Genomic DNA, 25,515 nt, shown 5'->3' on the forward strand with positions numbered 1-25,515 from the left:
TTCTTTTCTAATATTCTAGTAAAAGCATAAAAATAATACGACAATTTTTTATATTTTTTATTTAAAAATAGATTTAATAGAATTATATCATTTCCCCCTCTTTCCCTCCACCAGCCCCCCCCCCCGTTCCTCTCCTTTGAACCCTTTCCATCCCTTCCCACTCTGAAGTTGATAGCTATTTTTTCTTGATTGAATTTGTTACATATGTGTGTGTGCAGATGTATATAAATAGAACCTGTGAAGTCTGTTTTTATTATTTGTGTGTATATATGGTTTCAATGCTGACTACTCTGTGTTGGACAACCAAAAAGGGGATCATTTTATTTTTTTAGTCTTTGAGTATTTATATGTTTTGATCATATTCATCCCCCCTCCTTCAACCGTTTTCAAATCTAACTCCCTTTCCTATCCATCCAATTTTATGTCTTATTTTTTAAAAATCTTTCAAGGCTAATTCTTGTTCAAATATTCTTGGCTCTGTGGTCTTCCACTGGAATCTAGTCAATTTACCAGGGCTCTATTCTCAAAGAACATTGTTTCTCCCTCTCCCAGCGGCTAAAATTGCCAGTATCCCACAGCTGGGGGTGGGGTTGCGCGCCCAGCTCCTCATTCACACTGGGGTTCGGTTTGGCTTGAGCTCCCACAGGTTTTGAGTATGGTGCTGCAGCTGCCGTGAGTTCCCATGGCCAGCTTCCCTGGCACGTCCAGGACAACATGGCCTGTACTCTTCCCCTACCTGTGGCTTTTACTCTTCCCAGCCCCTTTTCATGTTTCTTTTTAATGGCTTATTGTATTTTTAGTTGCACACATGCACATGTGTATGTGCCTCTGTGTGTGAGTGCGCACGTGGGCGTGGTTTCTGCAGAGGCCAGAAGAAAGTTTCAGATCTCCCAGAGTTGAAGTTACAGGCAGTTATGAGCCACCTAACTTGTTGGGAACCATATGGTATTGAACCTCCAGTCCTCTGCAAGAGTAGCTAGTGTTCCTAACTGCTGAGCCATCTCTCCAGCTCTGTTTTGTCATATTTCTTTATACTAAGGAATCTGTGGGCTTTTTTTATTACTTCAGAATAGACTCATGTTCTAGGGTAAACATTCTTTTTCTAATCGTCAGATTGATTGTTTAGAGTTCTGCCTGACTGTCCTTGCAATAATCGTTCCTAATTTATTAGTCACCATAACTAGATGGCTATTGCTCTAAGAAATTAACACAAACTTGGAGGTTTAAAATGTAAATTTAATGTCTTATAGTTGTAGGTCAGAGACCAAATGGGTTGTAGTGGGCTAAAATCAAGGTGTTAGTTGGACAACATTCTTGTCGGGGGCGCTGAGTGGAGAGTGCAATTTCCTGCCTTTTCCAGTTGGTCCACATTCCTCTTCTATCTTAAAACTGACAATGGTGGCCAAACTGTCACATCACATTGACCTATTCTGGCTTGTACTTTAGAAAAGCTGTGGTTGTACTGAGCTCAACTGGATAATTCAGGATACTGACCTCATTTTAGGTCAGTTGGTTATCAACCTTAACTCCATCTGCAAAGTAACTTTTCTTTGTTGGGTAACATCCCATGATTGAAGGTTCTGGGGTTTATGATGGCAGTCTTTGGGGACCATTATCTTATCTGTCACAAGCTACATATTTGGCGTTCATGTCTCCATTGTCTTTCTGCTGTCAGTTTCCTATAACTATTCTCTGTTCTGTCTGTTAGGAGAAAGTCTAGTTTTCACAGATATGCTGTGGGCAGGTGATGATTTCATGACTGTAAAGCGATGAGCTGAATCTCCTGAGGGCAAAGGAGATGGAAAGAAAGCATCTCTTACAGTGCTTACTCACCTTTTTGTAATAGGACAGCAGCATTTCTTTTTTCAGTGTGCTGGACTTTAGCCAAACATAATAAATTATTTTTATTTTCAAAACAAGGACTGTTATGCCACATTGCCTGACATATTTTATATGATGTTCTCGCTAGCATATATCACTTGTGACATGAAGAGTTGTTTTTCACAAATATTCAAAGTGATATTTAGTTATGTATGGATTTTTATTTTTACTAATTGCATAAGGTTTGCTATATTTATTTATACATCTTTTTTATTAAGCATGTATTGGCATTTTCAAGTAACTGCTCTTGCATGAAAAATAAAAATAATATTTTTTTTGTTTTTTCAAATTCATTATTCAGATAAAATTTGGTAAAACCTGGCATAAGTAGAGCTGGTGTGGTGGCTCATATTTATAATAGCCATTAAGAATCTAAGACAGGTAGAATGGCATAAGTTTCAGTACAGCCTGGTCTATATAGCTAGACTGAGTCTCAAAAAAAATTTAGTAGATTAATTGAAGCAGTAGAAGAATTTATCTAATGCTCACAAGAGTTCAGAAATGGTGTGAAAACACACAATTCTCAATGAATAGCTCTTTTGGGTTTCTACTCCTTCATTTTTTAAATCATGTCCCAAATGTTCTCACTACTGATTTCCAGTTGAAGAATTTGTTCCTTGCTTCTTCTGTAGATTAGGTTGGCCACAGAGTCCACCTGCCCCCAATCATCTCTTGCTACTCGGTTTTATATTCAGCTGCTGATCATTTTGCAAATAGCCAAGGTGGGCAGGAGTGACAAGCCATCAGTTGGGTAGCACAAGGCAAATAGCTTTACTTTGCTTGCTCAAATAACAAATGGAAAAGAGTCTCACATAGTCAGAACCAGTGCAAATTCTGACTGAAGAGTTTGTCCTTTAGCCAGGTGTTCGGAATCCCGTGGGTTTAACAGAGACAAGTGTGTTCATTCTCCCAGATGCACATTACTCTATGCAGCTGTGGGCTTCTCGGGGCGCTCACAGCCAACTATCTTTCTAAATGATCCAGGGCCAGTGCTGAAACTGCAAGCTAGCGTCCCAGTTGATGCTGGGTCCTGAAAGAGCCCTGGGCCGGAATGATGCCTTTCATATCCTAAGAAACTTTACCCTCTGCTTGAGAGAATGCAGATAGAAAGAGTATTGAAAAACCAAACAGACTTAGATTCAAACTGAATACCTCTGCCTACTGTGGAGTGGTTTGGGGTAAGATATTTAACTTCTGTGTGTTATATAGATCCCAGCACAGAGTACGCATGGTCTATAAACGTTTTCATCAGCCTCTGATAGATGAAGCAGAATGGTCTTCTTCTTTACTTCATCTTTCTAACCTTTGTCTCAGTTGCTAACAAAGGTTGGGCTGTATTTTCACCAAAGTTTTGGTTTACCAACCCTTGGTCAAAGGATAGTGGTATGATTCAGTTTGGTTTTGTATTCGTCACTGAGAATTGAGGCCAGGAAATCCTAGATGTCAGTTTAGCACAGGTATTAGTAACTGAAAACAGTCATATTCATCTCACTGTTTTGTCCCGAGCATGTTCTCTTGACAGGGACAGCTCTCAAATCAAGATTTACAAACAAATCTGAAGCAAGGTCTGAGGATGTGATGCAGCCATGGGGGCCCCACACCTTGCTCTCATGATCATGATTTAATCATTCAGTGGTGACTCCTGTATCCATGCTGCCTCTTGCACTTGGTGGATGGAGAGAAGGTGCTGCTGCTTAAATTCCACAGCCATGGGTTCCAAAGGAAGACGCAACTCCCACTTGTCTAGATTTATTTTCTGTTGACAGAGTTTTCTGTCCTGCCCAGTTCCTGTAGTCGTTAAGTCCCCCCAAAATCACATGGAGGTCTACATTAATCATAAACTGATTGGCCCATCAACTAAGGCTTTCTATTAACTATTATAACCTATATTAGCCCATTATTCTTGTCTATGTTAGCCACGTGGCTCGGTACCTTTTTCGGCGAGGCAGTCACATCTTGCTTGCTCTGTGGATGGGTGAGGAATGCAGAAGGAACTTCCTTCTTCCCAGAATTATCTTGTTCTCATTGACACGCCTCTACTTCCTGTCTGGTTGTCCCGCCTATACTTCCTGCCTGGCTACTGGCCAATCAGCGTTTATTTAAAGTATAATTGACAGGATACAGACCATTGTCCCACAGCAATTATCTTCCAGTCTCCCTAGTACATTAGCTATTTTAAGAATATAAGAACTTTGACTTACTCTACAAAACACAAATGAAAATGAGAGAGTAACATGGTTAGGTAAAGTTTTAATAGCTTTTTATTTTGATGTGTTTCACTTTTAGTTCATAGAAGAAACTCATGTTTCAAAACATTCTGAATAGAATTCACGTGTAGAAATGGAAATGTGAATAAACATAAATCAGATGATGTAAATTTAACACAGCTCATATTATTATGTAGTAGTAATGGCTCTTAAAAGTTTGACCCTTAATTAAAACTGTTTATTACATTTAATTTTCATATATGTGGGGTGGAGGGCTGGAATCATGATATCACACACATAATATCTGAAAACTGTTTCTCTCTTTCCAAAATGTGGGTTCTGGGCATTGAACTCAGGACACTGTACTTGGTGTCATGCACTTTACTGAGTCATCTTGCTGACTCCTCCCTTAATTTTTATATTTAACTAGAAAACTAGAAAAAATGCATCATGTTCTTCTACCATTGAAATTGAAACTCATAGCTTTCCTTTTCTATCTTTACATAATATATTTGTGCATTCTTTAATCATTTTGTTCAGAAGTGGGGTAAAGTTTAAAATAATGGAGGTTGTTACTTATTCTACTGAAGCAGACATCACAAGGAAAGAGGTTGTGTCTTTATTGGCAAAAAAATAACTAAAAATATACTTGACAAGAAAATGAAGGCTCTCTACAGGTAACTGGATGGGTTAGGCTGGAGGAATACTGGTGGGGAATGTTGGCGAGGGGTCAATAGAATTAACCAGACTAGCTTTATTATAAAATATTCAGCTTTAATAAAAGGAGGAAAGGGGAAAACTTACAAAACCAGAGTTTCAGCGAAGTGCAGGAAAACAAAGAGAAAGCGGCCGCACACCTGCAAGATTTTTAAGTAAATATTAGCCTAAGGGGGACACGCCTTGCAGACAAGGTGATTGGCTGGGCTTCCCCTTCAGGGGAAGAGGCGGGATATACCAACATGAGTTAGTGATGCAGTGTGGCCATGGAGACCAGGTGAAAGTCCCCTTCCCAAATCCTTAGACAATTATCAAGAGGCCAGCAGGTGTCAACAATGAAGGTGGGCAGTTACCAAACTCAGAAAAGACAGCTGTTTAACAGGTAGCATTTTTGAGAACCTCTTACTCAGTGGTTCTCAACCTGTGGGTTGTGACCCCTTTGGGGATCAAATGGCCTTTCCACAGGGATCACACATCAGATATTCTGCATATCAGATATTTACATTACAGTTCATAACCATGGCAAAATTATAGTTATGAACTAGCAATGGAAATATTTTCATAGTCTGGGTTACCACTACATGTGGTATTGGAGTCACAGTATTGGGAAGGTTGAGAACGACTGTTCTCACCCATAAGGAAATCTAAGTTAAGTAAATGTTCCAAGGCTGTGTACCTAGCAAATGGCTGGTTCAGAATGTGACCCCAGAAATCTGGTGAGAACTGAATCCCTGTGTTTTAAAGCTGCTCAACACTTAGGGAATCTTACTTGATCTACAATCGAGGGACTCTTCTGATCTATAGTAGGAAGCTCCTGGTGGTCTGCTCCTGTAATGCCCTATAAGAATCCTTTTTAAAATACAGATCAAGCATCATGTCACCCTAATTCATAAAGATCTAAGGGAGAGAAAATGTGTGACAAGCGTGCTCCCAAGACTTGTGCTTGGCCACCGCCACCACCACTGGTTTGTTGTGGTTGCCCACTTGATATGCAATGCCTCATCTACTTCACAAGAGGCCAAGGCAGAAACCATTTATGACCGTGTGTGTGTGTGTGTGTGTGTGTGTGTGTGTGTGTGTGTGTGTATCATACAGACTGTTTTCTTTCAGCACACTCTGCATGAACTGTTGTAACTAATTGCAGAATTTTACTGTGCTGTTCACCTGGTCTTGAACATCCACACTCAAGGGTTCCTTCTGCTTCACCCTCCTGGGTAGCTAGTGCTGTCGACTACAGATACCAAGAGCTTGGACACCCTTAGCATTACTGTTAATATTAGTAATTGTGTGTGTGTGCACATGTGTGTACGTGGGTGTGCACATGTGTGTGCTGCGTGCATGTGTGCATGTGTGTTCTCAAGCATGTGTGTGACCTGTCTTCCCCCATAATCCACCTAAATAAAAAAGTTCCATGAGCTGGAGATCCTAGGAGCCTTATATTTCCTTTACCTTTCATGTGTATTGAACTTAGAAACATAGTACATTTTTTTTTTTTTTTGTGACAGTGTTTTGCTGTAGCTATCGAACCTGTTCTGGACCTAGCTCTTGCAGACCAGGTTGGCCTCGAACTCACAGGGATCCTCCTGCCTCTGCCTCCTGAGTGCTGTGATTAAAGGTGTGCACCTCCACCCGGCAAAACATAATAAATTAACAAATGGGAAAGAGTTAAATTTGAGACTCACACAGTCTGAAAGAACTGTGAGTGCCACTGAAGATAGAGGATTTTCCTCTTTTCTCTGAAAATCACTTTCTGAGTTAGTTATTTTTTCTGGAAATACATTTACTATGTGGGAAGTATTTGGCTTTAAATCTTCAAAATAAATACCATTTTTTTCATTAAAAGCTAGATATTCTAGAATCATTTAATTTTCTTCCAAGACATAAAATTTAGCAGAATTTAAGTTTCAAAGAAGGACGATTAAAGCTGTTGGCATATCAGGTATCAAGTTATTAATAAATGCATACCATCATTTGATCAGTTTACCAGAAGTTTATAACAGAAATGCCTGTTCTGAAAATAGACAACTATTTCCACATGTGCTGCTAAGGATCTTTTAATTCTTTATTCTTTTTGTTCTGCTGGATTTAACTGGATTTTTCTCATCCTTTGGATCTAATATATCATATCTAAGTCTCTCTTTTCTTGGAAATCCACTAAAACAAATTTGTATTATTTCAGTGTAAAGCATAGAATTTTATTTTTTACCCATATTGTTCCAGGTACTGAAATCAAAATCTAACTTTCAAAAAGTTATGGGCTAAAAGGCTATTTTACTCTGGGTGTACTATTCCAGATTCATTGCAAGAATCTGGCTATTAGGAAGGACATTTTAAACAGAAAACTAGCTAATGATAAAGAATTAAATTGTGGGGTCTGAGGGTTATCCAGAGAGTGGGAATAGAAGAAAAGAATTAGATGCTAGGAATTCCTTTGCTTTTAGGGATATCTCAAAACCAAGGACAATGTCTTATCAGCTTTTGTAATTGTCTGTCATGTTATTTCTCTTGGAATGGTTACTTTCCCATCTCACTCAGTGTCCTTTGGCTTACGTGAGTCATACCACGTGCTGGGCTGTGACAAGCTGCATTTGGCTTTATGTTTTATGTTGTGGTCAGGTTGGGGGGGGGGGTTGTGCATGTATTCACCAGGGTCTTATTTCACCAGCCTAATGAAGCCTCCCAGAGTCAGGGTTGGGCCTCATCATCCCCATGTGTCTGATAAGCAGACTCAATGAGTTTGAGCTATTCTCAGTTCTTCAGTCAAGGTTCATTGTCAACAGAACAAAGTGTCTCCCGGTCCTGACTTCCTTGCTCATGTTCTCCCTCCTTCTGCTCTTCATTTGGACCTTGGGAGCCAGAACCGTGAGGGGTGTGTCCACCCACTGAGACAGTGGGACTGATCTAATGGGAGCTCACCAAGGCCAGCTGGACTGGGACTGATGGAGCATGTGATCAAACCGGATTCTCTGAATGTGGCTGACAATGAGGGCTGACTGAGAAGCCAAGGACAATGGCACTAGGTTTTGATTCTACTGCATGGACTGGCTTTGTGGGAGCCTAGTCTGTTTAGATGCTCACCTTTTTAGACCTGGATGGAGCGGGGAGGACCTTGGACTTCCCACTGGGCAGGGAACCCTGACTGCTCTTTGGACTGGAGAGCAAGGGGGAGGGGGAGAGGGTGTGGGAGGGAAAGGGGAGGAGGTGGAAATTTTTAATAAATAAATAAATAAATAAATAAATAAATAAATAAAACAAAGCATCTCCCATGGCCTGTAGCGGTAGTCTCTGGGAGAAACAGTTCTTTGAATTTGGGGGTGATTCTACTATTGGTAAATAGCTGGCTTGCCTTTCATGTGAAAATTTACACCCATTGCCTGGTGTAATTATTAAATGTGTCCACCCATTTTCTCAGTAGTTGGAAAGGTCCCTGCTTCACCTCTTTTGTGAGCAAAAGCTAAAAGTTCTCAGCATGACCCTCAGATCTTTCATGGTCTGGTCATTAAGTGACAGCCCAAACTTTACTCTTCCCTCTGAGAAGGGAAAGCAAGGCAAGATGTTGTCTATGAGTTCTCTACTGTGCCCGCTCACCAAATGCCGTGCACAGTAACTAATCAGTATATGCTGGGATGGAGATTTTCATCAACCAAATGATTGTTGAATTCCCTTAATGTCCTGGGCCAAGGGATTGGTCAGTTGTTCCTGGGAGTTGCCTTGTAGAACAGATACTGTAAACAGCATCTTCTTTATTCCAGGGAAGACAGGGATCCCTGGAGGTTTAGGAATACGCCAGCAGCAGGCTGACTCCAGATCCGTCTTGTCCATTAGCCACCACAGCACATTGCTATTCAGCCCCACAGTATACATGAATCGTGGTTCTTTTCAGCTGTACAGGGAAACAAACTCCTTTTAGAAAACAGTTCTTGGCACTGCACCTCTACCTGGTCATGGTCACTTTTAAAGGACTGGGAGAAACGACACCCTGATGGTTTGAAGTCTTTAACTTTGTACACTGTTCTTTGGAGAAAACGTGTCCAAATGAAGTTCCGGTCATCCACTAGGCCTTTCTAGAGAGACAATGTGAGACAGTGAAGAGTTCATGGGTGAATGCATGTGAACACCAGAATAGGCTCCATCTCAAACATCTAGCCCCCACCGAACATTAAAACAGCTAAGGGACAGCAACCCCCCCCCCATGCTAAGCTTCTGTGTGAGGTGCACATAGAAGCACAGACAAGAAAATACTACAGGCGAGAAAGCCAGCAATTTAGTATCTGACAGGTTTGGTAAGTGGGAAAGGATGTGTACTGGCCATGTGAGCAAGTGGATCAGAGATATACGTTACTAAGTATTTGTGATGTCACGGGGGAGAATTTGTCACAGAGAGAAAGTGAAGGAGGGTTAGTTTGGGACTGTGGCTGGATGAGATGTACCAGGCTCTGTGTCAGACCATAGGGAAGAAGATGGAGCGGCAGAGGTACTCAGTGTGCAGAGTGGAGGGTCAGCTCAGTGCTGGCTTCACGCGCAGGTGGCAAATGGTCTTGGAGGACTCGGTGTTCAGAGTTAAATGAGTTATTATCACTCTTCTCAATTCCTAGTTTTCTTTATATTTCATTTAGTAAGTGGTGTCCTGTGGGCCCTCACATCAGGGAGGTGGGGTTGGAGCCTGAGCTTCTGTACTTGGGCCTTCCGTGCCTCTCACCTTAGCTCAGTTCTCATCTCCAAGACTCGCATGTCCTTCACCACTGCGTCCAGCATGGCTTGGTCCTGGAAACCTGACTGAGGCAACAAGGAAAAGAAGAAATTACAGACACACACACACACACACACACACACACACACAGAGAGAGAGAGAGAGAGAGAGAGAGAGAGAGAGAGAGAGAGAGAGAGAGAGAGAGAGAGAGAAACTGGGGTCAGGTGGGCTGGAGAGGCACCTACCACACAACCAGGAGCCTCGGCACGTTTATTATGGAGCGCACAGGAAGAGGGGTTAGCTAGTTTTGGTAGAACGTCTCTGTAGAGGAAGTCTCAGGCTGCAGACATCAGGAGAAGGAAGCTTCAGTTGCTGGTTTTCACACATGGCCAACATTAACACATCCAATCATAGGAAGGCATCCTCAGTTCCCTGAGTCTGACCTGGGGAAGTCTCTGCCAGTTCCCAGGGGTCTGAGACCCTGGAGTCGTTGACATGGACACAGTCATGTCATGTTAATAACACACATGTGCTCAAGACCTCATCTGCTCACCATACATTCCCTTAGAGCCCCCTCTGTTCCCCACACATGTTGTCTGACTGACCGTCTACTGCTCACTCCCAGTTACCAATTTCAGCTGGCTTCCATGTCCAGCAGACCCTTAGGTGTGAACTCAGGGAGCATTAGGGTAGCTACAGACAAACTATGGTGCCATGTGGCCAGACGTGGTGGCAGTTGTGCTTGCATGCTCTGGAGCTATCACCATTGTGGAGTATTAGCTTAAGATGTGTTACATTCATTTATGCTGTGGGCTATTTGTTCATGAAGCAAAAATGTGTCACATTCTTTTATGTTGCATTTGTTTAACTCTGTGAAGCTGTGTTACCTTGCCTGTCTAAAACACCTGATCAGTCTAATAAAGAGTTGAGTGACCAATAGCAAGGCAGGAGAGAGGAAAAGGTGGGACTGCCAGGCAGAGAGAATATATAGGAGAAGAAATCTAGAAAAGAATGAGGATAAGAAAAGGAGGAGAGGAGGATGCCAGGAGGCCAGTCACCCAGACACACAGTCGGCCACAGAGTAAGAAGGAAAGAGAGAGAGAGAGAGAGAGAGAGAGAGAGAGAGAGAGAGAGAGAGAGAGAGAGAGAGAGAGAGAATAAAGAAAGATTTAAAAAAGGCCCAGGGACAAAGCATAGTTAAAGAGAAATGGGACAATTTAAGTTAGAAAAGCTGGCTCTAAACAAGCCAAGGTAAGGCCGGGCTTTCATAAAAGGAGTGACAAATCTCTGTGTGTTTTTTGGGGAGCTGGGTGGCGGGTTCCCAAAAGAGTCAAGAAAAAAAAAACAAAAACAGAAAAACAAAACAACAACAAACCCAACATATCACTATACATTCCTAGGGTATTCGGATGAAGCAAGCACCATTCTGCCCCTACTTGGTTGTGTCAAAGTCCCAGCGCACGGACTGCAGTTATGGGAAAAATAGATTTTATTTCCTGTTCTGAGAGTGCAGACAGGGAGAGAAGAAACTCTGATAATGGAGTAGACCCTAATGGGACACATTTTGTCTTTATCTATTTTCAGTCACTATAATAGAATACCCGAGAGTAAATTTTTATTAAATTTATATTTATTTAAACAACAGAGATATCTAGGCCACGATTGTGGAGGCTTTAAGGTTCAGAACTAGGCAGGTGCATCTAGAAAAGGTTCTCGTGCTGCCCCACAGCCTGGCACGTGGGGTCGTGTGGCTGGCACACATGTGAGGGTGGGAAGTTGGTCCACGCAAGAGAGAGCATAGTGTGTATGTGAGGGAGTAGGAACAGTGCTGGCTCGATTTGTAAAAACCCACTGGGGTTCCAAACATATCCCATGGAAGAACTGAGCCTCATAATGGAACATACCAGATTTTAAAGTTGTTGGGAGTCAGAGGTACGGAGGAGGGCTTAGGAGATGAATGGAGCCATCATCTTAAGTGGTAAGTAGACATGATAGCAGGTGAAGGTGGAGACAGTGGAAGAAAGGAAAAGGCATATTTTTTAAAGGTCCTTAATAATTGCTTTTCTATACTTTAAAAGAAGGTTTCATTGACCATTTGTTTTCTTCCTTGGGCCCACAATTAACACAGCTAGGTCCTGGATGAAATGTGTCTTTGATAGTGTTGCCTCCCCAAATCTCCTCAAGTGAAAGTAGAACACTGAGCAACGCTCCAGCGATGTCTCTCTCCTTCACTGGGTTGTGCTTTTTTGGAGTGGCGTTGTTTTGGAAACACCATTAAAGTGTTTTCTTCCAAGCACTTTAGTAGGACCGTGAGGAGTGGATGAGTCTAGCAGAGCTATGGGGACACTGAGTTTGGAAAGAAAAAGCCCTTTTCCTTACATCTTCATCCATCAGAGCTGAGCTCCCTTTCCGGGTTTCGAGACCATTCTGCTGCAGGGACTGCTTCTTGCTGGAGTTATCATCAACCCTGCAGACTTGTCCTTCGACAGGCGCTGACCTAAGCTGTAAGCTCCCACAGACGAGGTGTGTGACTATTCTGGGCCCCCTTCTCTGTCTGACATCCAAGTCCTTTCTGCATTGCTGGTGGTTCTGTGATGGGGCTGGCTACACTTCTGTGGATCTTTTGTACTTTGGTGTTATTCCAGTCCTGGAGGCTGAGGAAGCCAGAATTTTCTTTGAACTAAGGGGCATAGCAGTGTGTTCTGTCAAACTGGGCACAGGTTCATCATTTAAAAGATTTTGTAATATTTGATGGAAATAGTTACCAAACAGCCCAGGGTTTGTCAAATTGTCTCCAATTATTTTTCAGGCACAATAGGAAAAGGTTTATTGATCTACACTAAAACAGATATCTGGTATAAATAATTTTGTTAAGTAAAAGAAACAGTTCTGTAAATAGACTTACTAATTCCCTGCTTAAGAATTATGAGTCAAGTCTCTGCCAACCCTAGAATGGGAGAGGAGGGAAGGGGGAGGAGGAGGGGAGGAGTTGGAAATTTTTAATAAAAAAATGAGAAAAAAAAGAATTATGAGGCTTTCAGGAAAGGGTGGTTTATGTTTATGGGCTCTGTTGGTTCCCATTCCCTAATATTTTTCTCCATTCTTCATGCAAAACTCCATTTACCCCTTCTTTCCGAATATGTTACTGGGATAATCACAGCTTTTCAGGCTTAAGGATGCATAAATGAGCAAAGCCTGAAGTCAAAGTGTAGCCTGGTTTAGTCTGAGCTCAGTTCACCAAGTCTTTCTGTAGAGAATTGGAAATACTCTAAAAGGTGGGCTCACATAGTTCCTGATAATTACAGCTCCATAGATATTCTTTTTCTGTATAACTATCAAAAAGCTAGTAATAAGTGACTTATTAAGATTACTGTGTTCTTAACTTAGTAACCACTGTGAAGTTAGCATAGTGTTAACATCTCTGTTCAATCTTCCCCGTGGACTCCTGACTAGCATGGTCTTTTGCCACCTCTGTCCAGTCTTCCCTGTGGACTTCTGACTTCTGTGGTCCTTTGACTCTAGATAACTGAGTGTTGGCCCCAGTGAGCACAAGGGCCCTTAGATATCTAGAAAAATGTCCCATTAGTGCTTTTCCCAAAGAGAACACCCAGTCTTTCTTAAAATTGGTTTTGCCTCTTATCAATTGTGTTCTCAGGACCTGTGGCTACAGTCTTCCAAACCCACCTTATGCTTGTTTGCTGTAATAAACTACACCTAATTAGAATGTATCATGAGCTTCTGCTGGACAATATATCTTGAAGACATTTTACAGTGATATTTATGAATGAAGGTGGTGTACAATTTTCTTGGGGGAAATGTTTTTTTTTTTTTGAAACTGTGATACTTGCTTTTATTTATTTTTATTATTTCCCCCCTTACTGTCTGTCCTCCAATCCTACAGAACACAACCACTATTTTATTAAAGAAAATTGATAATAGCGCTAACATATAATTAGTACCATACAAATAAGTAACTAGCATATAATCTGTACAATTACAAATAAACTTAACCACAATGAAGGGCTCTGTGAAACAGCCACTGTGGTTTGTCTCCACTTAGTAAATGAAAAAGATAAATGATACCCAGAGAAGCGTTTGCCTTGTCCCACTGACAGCCAGGTAGGATTGAACCCCAGCATCCTAGAGAGGGAAATGCAGTTCAACATAAAACTAAGTTGTTAGAATAATTGGGAGCATGGTGATATCTTGTTTGTCAAAGCTTCTTTGTAGATCAGAGGTTGGAGCTAGCCACTAGTTAACCATAGAGGTCTAGAGGTCTGTACAGACAGCCAGGAAGTGATATGGCCAGGGAGGGAGGGAGGGAGGGAGGGAGGGAGGGAGGGAGGGAGAAAGAGAAAGAGAGAGAGAGAGAGAGAGAGAGAGAGAGAGAGAGAGAGAGAGAGGCAGGGAGGGAGGCAGGGAGGGAGGCAGGGAGGAAGGGGGGAAGGAGGCAGGGAGGGAGGGAGAGAGAGAGAGAGAGAGAGAGAGAGAGAGAGAGAGAGAGAGAGAGAGAGAGAGAGGAAGTTATAAGGCGGGAAGAAACAGGAACTCGGTCTTTTTTTGGTTGGGAAGTTGAGAGGTAGGTAAAGGTGGCTGTGGTTTTGCTCCTTCATCTCTGATGTCTCAGTATTTCCCCCCATATCTGACTCCAGGCTTTTATTGTTAAGACCTGTTAGAATTCATGCTACAGGGGAGGAGAGAGGGAAAGGAAAAAGGAGGAAGAGGGGCAGGAAGAGATGGAAGATGAATGAATGTGTTTAAGCTTCTGACATGGTTTTTTCTAAGGTAACCCCGGCTTAACTAATGCTTGTGCAGACATATGCATGGTGGAAACTTTGCATGACAGAAACACATGTGACTGTGGCAACATGTGGAGCAGTGCCCCTTGCAAGACTGGAGTCCTCTAATAGAAGATCTAAGATTTGAAAGATAGAATTTAAATTGGGCAATTATAGTAGGATTATATCCATCACTAAAAAGTACAATACATCTTGATACATGTCTTCAATGTTAGATTTCATTAAACAATAAGTTCTCTTATCCATTAACCTAGGGCATTTGTAATCTTAAATAAATTAAGTTAAACTGGGGATTAACTACCAGAATTACAAATTGAAAAAAAACTGCATCCTATATAAATTATCTTGCATGGAGATTTTAATTGCATATTTCCTAAATAATGAAATAATTTTGGTAGAATATCTGCTAAGATCCCAATGTGTGTATTTTTAGTCTGCTACAAATCTACAATACAGAATGGAATCAAAATCTTGACTTTAGTTTCTCTATCACCAAAAGAGCATGAACACTGCTAAAATACTGCAAAGTGGGAGTATTTACAGAACAGTAAGTGTGAATACATCCACACCCAGCGCTCCTCTTCTGTTCCAGGTGTTGACAAGCCGCCACCACAGCCTATGCAAAATGACTGTGAACATAACCAAAACTGATTTTTAATTGGTTCCTATGACCATGTTAGATCCTGGGCACTGTCTTTGGCATCTGTATTGCTCTAATATTTCAAGTCTTTTCAAAAAGCCGCTAGCCCATAATTAAATGTCCGTCTTAAGGAAGTAATTGAACATTAGTTCTAAATTGAGTAAAGCTCACGCCTGACCTCTGTTTTCTAGAAGGGCATTGTGGAGACTTACTAAAGAGACATTTTGAAGACTAGATTAAGATATTTATAATTAAGATATTTATAATTGTAGGGTCATGCACAAAACTAATATTGAGGACCTTTGTTTCAAAAAGCAGGATTGATTATCATTAGAGAGTAAACCTCCTCCTCCCACAGTCTCTATCTCGATTTTTGTCATGTGTTTTTTGTTTGCTTGTTTTTAAGACAGGGTTTCTCTGTGTAGCTTTGGTGCCTGAAGAAGGACACTTAAAAGAAATCTCACACTAGCTCAGAATTGAGAAATAGACAGTTATTTATTTAGGGGTAGACTCAAAAATCAGAATCCTCTGCTGGAACGAAGATCAGAAACCGAATCCTGCAGCTGGAAAAGAGACCAGACACATGCTCTACAACGGCATAAATAGTATAAGAGGCCATGCCCCAGTGGGCGGGTAACTACTGGCTGTTTGATTTCCTATAGCAGGTGCCTGTCGTGGAACAAACTCTTGTAGACCAGGCTGGTCTTGAACTCATAGAGATCCACGTGTCTCTGCCTCCCGAGTGCTGCGATTAAAGGTGTGTGCCTCCACCGCCTAGCTGCTAATGTAATTTTAAGAATAAAAACTATAAATTACAAGACATGGAGCTTTGCCATGATAGTGCACAAGGCCCATTTTAAAGTGAATTCTAGAACCTTCGAGTCTCAACAGCAGGGCTGGGAGTGTGCAGTCAGTGTTTTGTAGTTCCTGCATGCATGGGCATTCCTAAGCAGAACTGTGGGAAAGCTGCACAAAATGTCTCAACTTTTATTCACCTTCAATACAGGCCTGCATATTCCATGGGTGTTCATTTTAACTTATGAATGAGGGAGAACTGAAGTGAAATGGAATTGTCCCGTCTTTCCCTTTTCTTCCATGTTGGCTAACACAGCAAAAATGGGCATAAAGAGGTTTCTTACTGGTTTGGGTTTCTTTAAACACCACCTTACTTGCCACTGAAACAAGCTCTGGCTTGAGTGGACAGTGTGTCATGTTGGGGCTGCCAGTAGCTCCCTTTATATCCTCTGTCTTAGACAAAGGCAAGATTTGCTGGTCCTCATCTAGTGTGTGTGTGGTACATGCCCACGTGTGTGTGCAGGCATGCTGGCCTATGCATGTTCCTGTGGAAGCCAGAACTCTACTTCTAGTATCTTCTACTACTTTACCCCTTAGTCTCTGAGACAGGGTCTCACGGAACCTGGAGTTTGCTGCACTAGGAATGCTTTCTGCGAAGAGGGAAGTGGAAATTCAAAGACAAGTGTTAGTATTTCTGGCTCTGTTGCTCCCATGCACATTCCACCATCCCACAAGACATAGTATTACAAAGTTAAGTTCAAAGATCAAAGTATTAAAATTTTCAGGAGTTTGGCACGATGACTTAGAAAGGTTAATGTGATTTTCCCTAAGTCCTATGACCTGAGTTGGATCCTTGGGACCCAGATGGTGGAGAGAAATGACTTCCACAAGGTGTCCTTTGACCTTCACAGACATGCGTATGCACCCATCCAAACACACACACACACACACACACACACACACAAAGTTAAAAAAAATAAAAAGAACTTCCAGATGATGGTAGGGCCTAAACCATCTGGGTGTAACTGTAAATGTTGCACCTCTGTGAAGCTGACCGTGTCTCTGATTACACAAGGTGATTGCAGAGGGTGTGCAGAATCACCGTGTCAATAGTTTATAAATTTATTAACAGTTTTTTTTGAACACAGAAACCATGTATTACATGGTAGTTTATTGACACCTAAATTATTCTACAACCCTAATAATCTCACCCAATGGTGACTGTAGTCTTGTTATTGAATTTGGGTTGAGCACTTGGTAAGGGAGTTTCAAATAAGCAAGATACACTTTCGAGCCCACGGGGCTCTGGGAAGGCTTGAATACACCTTATCTGTGATCATGAGGTCATATGGTTGTGTGTTCGTCTGGTCAGGAGGCAGCTATGCGGCAGACACAGCCCTGAAGTGAGTTCCAGGGACTGCTGGGGTTGCTCACCTCAGTAACTCATATGGCAGATTATAACAAATGGGGAGATGCTAACCATGTAAATGAGGTTGGCTCCTTAAAACCTTGGGTAAGAAGGCCTCTTATAGCTTCTTCCATAGCTCAGATCTACCTGAGCAAGTAGTGCTGAATTCTGGTTGACTGCAGCAACCATGTCAAATTTGATGAATAAGAAGTCTCAGGTTTTAAAATTTCTGAAGAAATAGCGTGCTAATAACTCATCAACAGTTTAGCCTAGTAAAACTGCTGATAGAATGCTACTTTTCAGGTTCTAGTGCCAGGCTTCTTTTCCCTTATTCCCCAGGGAAAGGTGAGTGAGCTATCTGCCCCTTCTGCAGCCCCATGACACAGGACAATCAGATCTGCAGCCCCACGACAAAGAATAATCAGATGCAATAGGGAGTCAAGTCAAAGCAGGAACTCAATTTATTACTGTGAGTGTCAGCTTAGGTTAAGTGACATCATGTGATGCAGGGGTACCTCCAGCCAATGAGAGACAGCCAGGCCCTCCTTCTGGCTAGAGAGACGTCTACCTAGATTTCGCTGTCTCATCCCCACTAAGTAGCTTTGAGACTGTCCTTCAAACTCAAGCCAGGCTTTTCTCTGTCCTACAGGCCTCAAGGTGCAGGCCCTGAGATAACTTTGGCCCAACATCCTAGGTGCTGTTTGTTTATTTATATATGTTGTATCAGTCATCTTGGATAGAGTAGTTTTTTAAAAGGCTGTGAGAGTCACATTCAGACAATCTCTCCTCTGGTGGATTGACATCGGAACCTGAGTTATCACCTGCTGTACTCTTCATGGCTCCTGACATCTCAGTCCTTACTGGGTAATCTCACACCTCTTAGCTTTAACGTCGCTTCTCAGCCTTTTATCTAAAATCAAGTATAGTATCTAATAGGGTTTAACATAATTTTACATGCATAATTTAAGGCCTAAATATTTTTAAGGATTGTCTCTGATATTTCAATGATAAGCTATGGTGGATAACCCCATTCTGACTCATCTAGAGTTGCAAAATAGGATTCAGTGGAGTTTAAAAAAAGACATGAGATTGGGGATGGGCATGGACTGAGTCTAGGAGGTGTTAGGGGAAGAAGTAAGGACTAAATATTATTAAAATAAATTATATGCACGTTTGAAATTTTCAAATAATTAACAAATATACTGTATCTGGCTGGAATGATGAATCAGAGGTTAAGAGCATCTGCTGCTCTTGCAGAGGACTGGGATTTGGTTCTTAGCACCCATGTGGCACCTCACAACCATTTATAACTACAGTTCCAGGAAATCTGATGCCTTCTTTTGGCCTCTGGGGGCCCTAGAAAAGCATGTGGCACACACACACACACACACACACACACACACACACACACACACACGTGTGTGTGTGTGTGTGTGTGTAAATGAGCATGTGGGTATAATATAAAATTGAGAAAGGCTTTCAAGTGTGTAACAGTAGATGTGTGGAAAGAAGGGATGCAGGCAAAAGGACACATGTGTAGTGAAGAGGTATGGGCCGGCTTCCCGCCGCCCAGCTCCCAGCCACCGGCTAGCTTATACCCCGAAATAACAACACACAAATTGTATTCTTTTAAATACTGCCTGGCCCATTATTTTCAGCCTCTTACTCACATCTTGACTAACCCATATCTAATAATCTGTGTAGCACCACAAAGTGGTGCCTTACCAGGTAGATTTTAGCGTACGTCCATCTTGGGCTGGAACTTCATTGCGTCTGGCTTCTCTCTCAGGAGAGGCACGGCGGTCTGACTAACTTAAGAGAGGTGTGGCATCTGACTGAGCCATCTACCTCACTTCCTTCTTCCTGTTCTGTCTACTCCACCCACCTAAGGGCCGGTCTATCAGATGGGCCAGGCAGTTTCTTTATTAATTATCCAATGAAATCATCAGATAGATAGAAGACACACCTACATCATTTCCCCTTTTTCTGTTTAAACAAAAAAAAGCTTTCACTTTAACATAGTAAAATTACATATAACAAAACAGTTATCAAGTAAGAATTACAATTACAATATTTATATCTACTTTATCTTTTATCATAACTAAGGAAAACTATAACTATCTATTTATTCTTCAACTCCATCAAAGACTCCAGAAGGATATAATATTACCTAGGTGAACAAGAAGTAAGCTACTTCCAAAACTCTAGAAATCACAGAGACATCTTGCTACATGGACAGTCACCCAAAGTTCTTTTGTACCATTGGGGCATCCATCTTCAGCCTTCAGGTCCATAGTTTCCAGCAGACATTTCCACGAAGCAGGAAATTTCGAAGGCAGTTCAGTCACTTTCTGCTGTGTCCTGCAGAATGTCTCACAGACTCTTTCATGAATCAGGAACCCCAAAAGATCATCTCACTTTTAGGCAACTTCAGCAGTCCTCTCTCTGAGGGTTCTTTGTGTCCAGTTTATGCCAATAGTCCAGGCAAGAGCAGTTTCTTGCCAAAATGGCTATCAAACTCCATAAGTAGCCTCTTCGATGCCCATCATCCTCTTGAAGTAGCTTGTGCTGCCAGGAGCAGACATGTCTCATTGTCATGAAAAGCCCTAAGTTATTAAAACATCTAAAATGTGGTATCCTGTAGTCTTTGAAAGATATGAAGAATGCTTATGTAACTTAAATATATCTCTATATATCTAGAAAATCTAACTAACATAACTACAAGTTTTACTATTATTGATGACTATCCATTAACAACCTCTATACATTACATTTTTAAATGAACTACAGAATCACAGTACCTTAATCAGTATCAGAAATATACATATACATATAACAAAATTGACCTTAAATTTATATCAATAGAGTAAAATTTATACCAATGTAAATTATTCATATCTATATCATTTCCCCCTTTAAATGTAAAAGAACATTTATAAACAATATCTGGGAATATGGACGTAGTTATTTCTCTCCAAACTGCTTCCTGCTGAATGGGGACGCTGTTAATCAGATCTTTCATGGTGTAACCTGTGTGCCAGGTTCATCTCAGTCATCAGTTGGGTGAAGTAATTTTCTGAAGTTGCTCACAGCAACCTTTCAGGAGGGCGTGGTCTATCATACCACATTGGGATAGAAGCAATCCGCAGGGTTTCATTTTCTGTAAAAACAAAAGAAACTCCTTTCCAAAGCATTATGTCCTTAGATCCAAATTTTAAAGTCAAAGCATTTTCAAGATATCTTTCTTGGATTAGATCAGCAGCATTTATAAACAAATATCTTTTAGCATCTGTTGCTCCTTCCTCAGCATTCAAACAATCCAAAGAGAGCATAATAGCATACAGTATCAAGGTTCTCCATATATTTTCCATCTTTGTGCAGCTTTGTTTTAGCCTCTATTTCGTTTATTTTTACTTTTACTTTTTGAGACAGGTTCTCTGTATATCTTTGACCTGGAATAACTCAGTAGACCAGGCTGTCCTTGAACTCTGAGAACCTTCTGCTTCTGCCTCCCCAGTGCTGGAATTAAAATTGAGAAAGGCTTTCAAGTGTGTAACAGTAGATGTGTGGAAAGAAGGGATGCAGGCAAAAGGACACATGAGTCATGAAAGATGACAAAAAGCTATTTTTTCTAGTTTCAACCTGCAGGGTTTTTTTTATTTTTAGTGCTGGATAAATGCATAAGTATGTACTGGGCAGTGAAAGGGAAAGCCTTAAGCAAAGCCGCACAGCATCAGAATGGACGTTCTGATGGAAGAAACAGTCACTGAGATACATAGGGTTTGGAACTGGGCAGGAATTTTGAGTGTTTTCCTTAAATGAACTGTGTGATGTTTTCATTTGTGAGTTAATGAGAATAAGGTGATTTTACTTAAAAAAAGAAAAGTCTGTGTAGCTAGCATGTTCTTAAAGACCTCATCCCCACCCAAGCCCATTTGGGTTTGAAAATATGGATCTAATTTTCATTTCTAAGACTTACTGGGCTTTTTAGAAAGTATTAATTTTCCAGTTCTTGGGTCTTCTCTTTCAGTGGTACTGGGGTCAGAGAGAGTTTAACACCAGCAAACATTCATTCGGGACATGGATGTGCTAATTGCTGTGCTGGTTCTGAAGGAAAGGGTTTTGCTGAAAGATAATGTTGTTGTTGTTTCAGATGCGGAGCCAAAGTATCTGATAGTCGTGCGACCCGCTCCTCCTCCCAGTCAGAAGAAGTCATGTTCAGGTACAGTCCTTGCTCTAGATTTCTTGTACTTACCTATCCACCATGCAGTTCATCTTCCGCTGCATGCTCGAGTTGAAATGCTTTGGGAATGGCTTAGCAATGTGGGTATAGATGGTATCAGTCCAGAGTCTGCAACTTACCCTGTGGGATGAGTAGCATAGCCTGCTCCTCAGTACTACTCTCAGCATAAGTAGGCATTGCTGCTTCTTGTCACTGCCTACTCTGGGGTTTAGACAGTTAACATGCTCTCTTCACCTTGGTTATTGTGAGGGGTGAGTTAACACAGATCCTGGCCTATGGTCAGTGTCATTTTGGCTAGTTGTATTCTATAAAGGGTGACCTCTTGCCCACTATTGGCCTTTCAGATTTTAAAGACAAAGCTTTATGTCTAACCTTAGCTTGAGGAAACCATTTGTTTGAAAAGGATATCTTGTTTGTGTATATACTGTAGAGACCAGAGCTTTGCTTTTATTTACTCTGTGTCTTTCCCTTCTGGGCTACTCTCAGATCAGGAAGGCTGGAGACAGAAAATGGATATAAAATACATATGAATAAGAGTAAAACTTCAACATGACTGTGATATTGTTACCAACTTGACAGGAGCTGAAATCATCTTGGAAACATTCCTCTTGACACACCTGTTAGCAATTATTTGGTAAATGGGTGTGCCTGTGAGGGGTTATGTCAATTAGGTTGATTGAGATGGAAATACCTAACAGTGGGCAATACGATTCCCTGAGTTCTGGTCCTGGACCACATAAAAGGAAGAGACTAGCTGAGTGCATGAATCCTTCAGTCTCTGCTTCTTGGTTGTGTGTGTGCCCCACCAGCTAGTTCAAGCTCCTTCTGTCTTGACTTCTCTGCTATGAATGAAGTACTCTTGAATTGTGAGCAAAAATTAACCCTTTCTCCTTTAAATTGCTCTCACTGGCATATCTAACCACAGCACATGAGTAAAACTAAAGACAAAAGATTAAAAGCTTGCCATGTCCAATTAGTAAGACATATAGGAACATTGCTCTGAAGGACAACATTTTGTCCTCCAAAAGAGCATCTTCTTTCCTGTGGACAGTATCGACCGCAGAGTTTTGCTTTGCTTTCTCTAGTGTGAACTCTTCTCCACTCAGTCATTCCCTATCCACTTTTGCCTTTTGAGTAACCCTCAATGTTATGTCACACAGAAAAGCATCTCTGTGTGTTTGTTCTGCTTATCTGGAGGGATCAGATGGGAGGAATAGCATTTGGCACTTCTACTACACAGAGCGTAGGGGCCTTGGCTACTCTGAATTTGTTCCCAGTGTAGCAACACAGGGCTGGTCACCATAACTCAGTTTCCAACACCCTTCTCTCCTTTTCTTTGACTTTCGTTATTTCTTCTACAAGTAGCATTAAATGATGAAGAATCTTGAAGCAAAGGGGAAGACTTAGTATCACAAAACAGTGTTTTAAAATTCTGAACAATAAACGTGACTGTTGTATTTTAGAATCTGATTTGATTTGGCTAGTCACTGAACTGATTGTTCATGTAACCCTGATTATATAAATAAAAATTATAAAGAAAATTAGACTACTGAGGCTCTTGTAACTTAAGTATTAATTTCTACCTTCATTTCATTTCAAGTTTTCTGACACTAGTTCTGGAAATTATTTCTCATTTCCTCATTCCTAGCTCAGGAAGTTGCGTCACCCTGTTCAGCATGCGACAGTCCACCTTTCCTCTCAGGCAGTGGATGTCATCTTTGTTTTGGTATTCTGCATCTGGGAGAGAAGCAGTGACTGATGGAATCACTTCCATTTGTTTTACATTTGCATCTGCCACGTAGATTATAATTAGCTAATCTTTTTCATATTAAAACCACCAAGTTAGTGACATAATCATTTGATCATGCAAGTTTAGGATCCCTTGGGGAAATGAAATATACATTTTTTCATCTCTAAGCTGCATTTCATCTCCTCAAATATTGTGAGCAGAGCCAAGGATTCATTATAAAGGAAATTAAGAAAATAATCAAGGAAACCCAAATCCCAAATATGAGTTTTTACCTTGCATTCTACGTGACTTTGAACACCCTTGAGACTTTTCTTTCTTTCTTTCTTTCTTTCTTTCTTTCTTTCTTTCTTTCTTTCTTTCTTTCTTTCTTTTTTTTTTTTTTTTTTTTTTTTTTTTTTTTTTTTTTTTTTTTTTTTTTTGGTTTTTCGAGACAGAGTTTCTTCTGTAGCTTTTGGAGACTGTCCCGGAACTAGCTCTTGTAGCCCAGGTTGGCATCGAACTCACAGAGATCCGCCTGCCTCTGCCTCCCGAGTGCTGGGATTAAAGGCGTGCATCACCACCGCCCGGCGCCTTGAGACTTTTCTAATCTTTATTGTTTATCTATAAAATATGCTTGTGCATTACATTTATGACAAGTCAACTCAGAAAGAGAAGAATAATACAATTACCTCAGTGTTTGTTTCTAAGCTGTGTGTGCCCCCTACCTTCAGTCAAGGCCCTCATCTCTTCTCCTTGGAGGTCAAATGTAGACCACTCAAATCACTATCTGCAAGGCATGATGACAGATGCCTCTGAAAAGTTTATAGAGAAGAGTACATGAGTGTTTGCAGCCATCAACTCTTATGCTATCCATAAATGACTTTAGACATCCTTAAGAGGTCAAATTCTTTAATTAAGTTTTTAGTGTTCTGTTACTATGTCAAATACCCAAGATAACCTTAGTTTTAGAAGTTTGATTCCATCACTTCTCAGCCTTTTGGCTGAGATCAAGTGTAGAAGTTTGATTCCATAATCAATGGATATCATTCTTTAGGGCATTAATGCTCAATTTATGATCAAAATGCAAAAAAAAGCAACCAACCAAACAAACAAACAAAAAAACGAGAAAGAGAAAGAGACTAGGATTCTACAGTCTTTTTAGGGAAGACCCCAAAGGTCTAAACCTGTCCCATTATGGCTTACTCATAACTCCCAGGAGCAGCATGATATGAAAACCAAGCTTTCAGCATGGGGACACTCACTGAAGTCATACAGCCATATGTAATAAAAAAATTCTGTTTATTTTTTAAAAGTTGAAGGTGTTGATACTTCACCATAAGGAAATGACAGTTGTTTAAGGATACAGATTTACTCTGCTTTGAACATTACACAGTGTATGCAAATTTTGAAAGCTACAGCACCCCATAAATAAATCAACTGTATTAGAATGAGGCATTTTAGATCACTACATTGTGTAAATTTTGGATCCAGAAGCTTTCTTCCTGGAGTCATAATTGACAGAACTCAAAGAAACAGACATGGCAGTTTTCAAGAGTGTTTGATTCAAATAATCACCATTACACTCGCTTATGGGGTCCTGTCTTATACACTTTAATAAAGGTCCCAGGCACTGTGCTGTGTTATTCCAAGCCCATTACACTGAGAAAACAAAAGTTATTCCTACAATCAACACAATATGCCCAGTCTCATGGAGTAAAGAGGGTGACAATACAGTTTTATGAGACTTATTTTTCAAATCTGGATTTTATTTCCCTGGTTGAACCTGTATTCAAACTCCTTCCTTTTTCCCAACTTCTCATTTCTATAGTTTCAAATAATTTTTGAAATTGAAATGCCTACCCCCACACCCTTACCCCTGTGAGTTTGAAAAGACTATATTCATTCATCAGCATAACCTATGGTATTTCTCAAATACAATTAGTACCATCAGAGCAACTGCACTTCCTGTATGACCCCCACCTTACAGTGTTATTAAAAATGTATGCAGCATTCCATTTGTGGGCTTACTGTAAGCATATGCTTAGTATAATGTTATAGCAAAGGAGATTACACTTTAAGATTAGATTTTAAAAAATATGACCTACAACTTCCATAATAATGTTACATTCTTTTTGGAGGATATTAATTCAGTCTAAAACAATAGTTCTCAACCTTCCTAATGTTGCAATCCTTTAATATAGTTTCACATGACGTGATGACCCCCCCCAACCAGAAAATTATTCTTTTGGTACTTCATAACTGTAATTTTGCTACTGTTATGATTTGTAATGTAAATATCTGAGAGACAGGATACCTGATATGTGACCCCCAAAAGGTTCATGACCCACCAGGTTGAGAACCACTGGTCTAAAAGACACATTTTTAATTTATCCATGGAAGAAATAA

At 40.8% G+C, this 25,515-nt stretch overlaps 1 protein-coding gene across 8 annotated transcripts in view; it reads left to right on the plus strand.

Moving 5' to 3' along the window:
- Positions 1 to 25,515, plus strand: part of LOC119825216 (ABI family member 3 binding protein) — a 213,737-nt gene that overhangs the window by 62,977 nt on the left and 125,245 nt on the right. For all 8 annotated transcript variants that reach the window (XM_038345948.1, XM_038345949.1, XM_038345951.1 and 5 more), the window contains exon 3: positions 21,291 to 21,359. In XM_038345948.1, coding sequence (XP_038201876.1) covers positions 21,291 to 21,359 — 69 coding nt within the window. The remainder of the gene's footprint in view (positions 1 to 21,290; positions 21,360 to 25,515) is intronic.

This window comes from Arvicola amphibius, chromosome 10 (assembly GCF_903992535.2).
Source record: "Arvicola amphibius chromosome 10, mArvAmp1.2, whole genome shotgun sequence".
In the NCBI taxonomy this organism is placed as follows: domain Eukaryota; kingdom Metazoa; phylum Chordata; class Mammalia; order Rodentia; family Cricetidae; genus Arvicola; species Arvicola amphibius.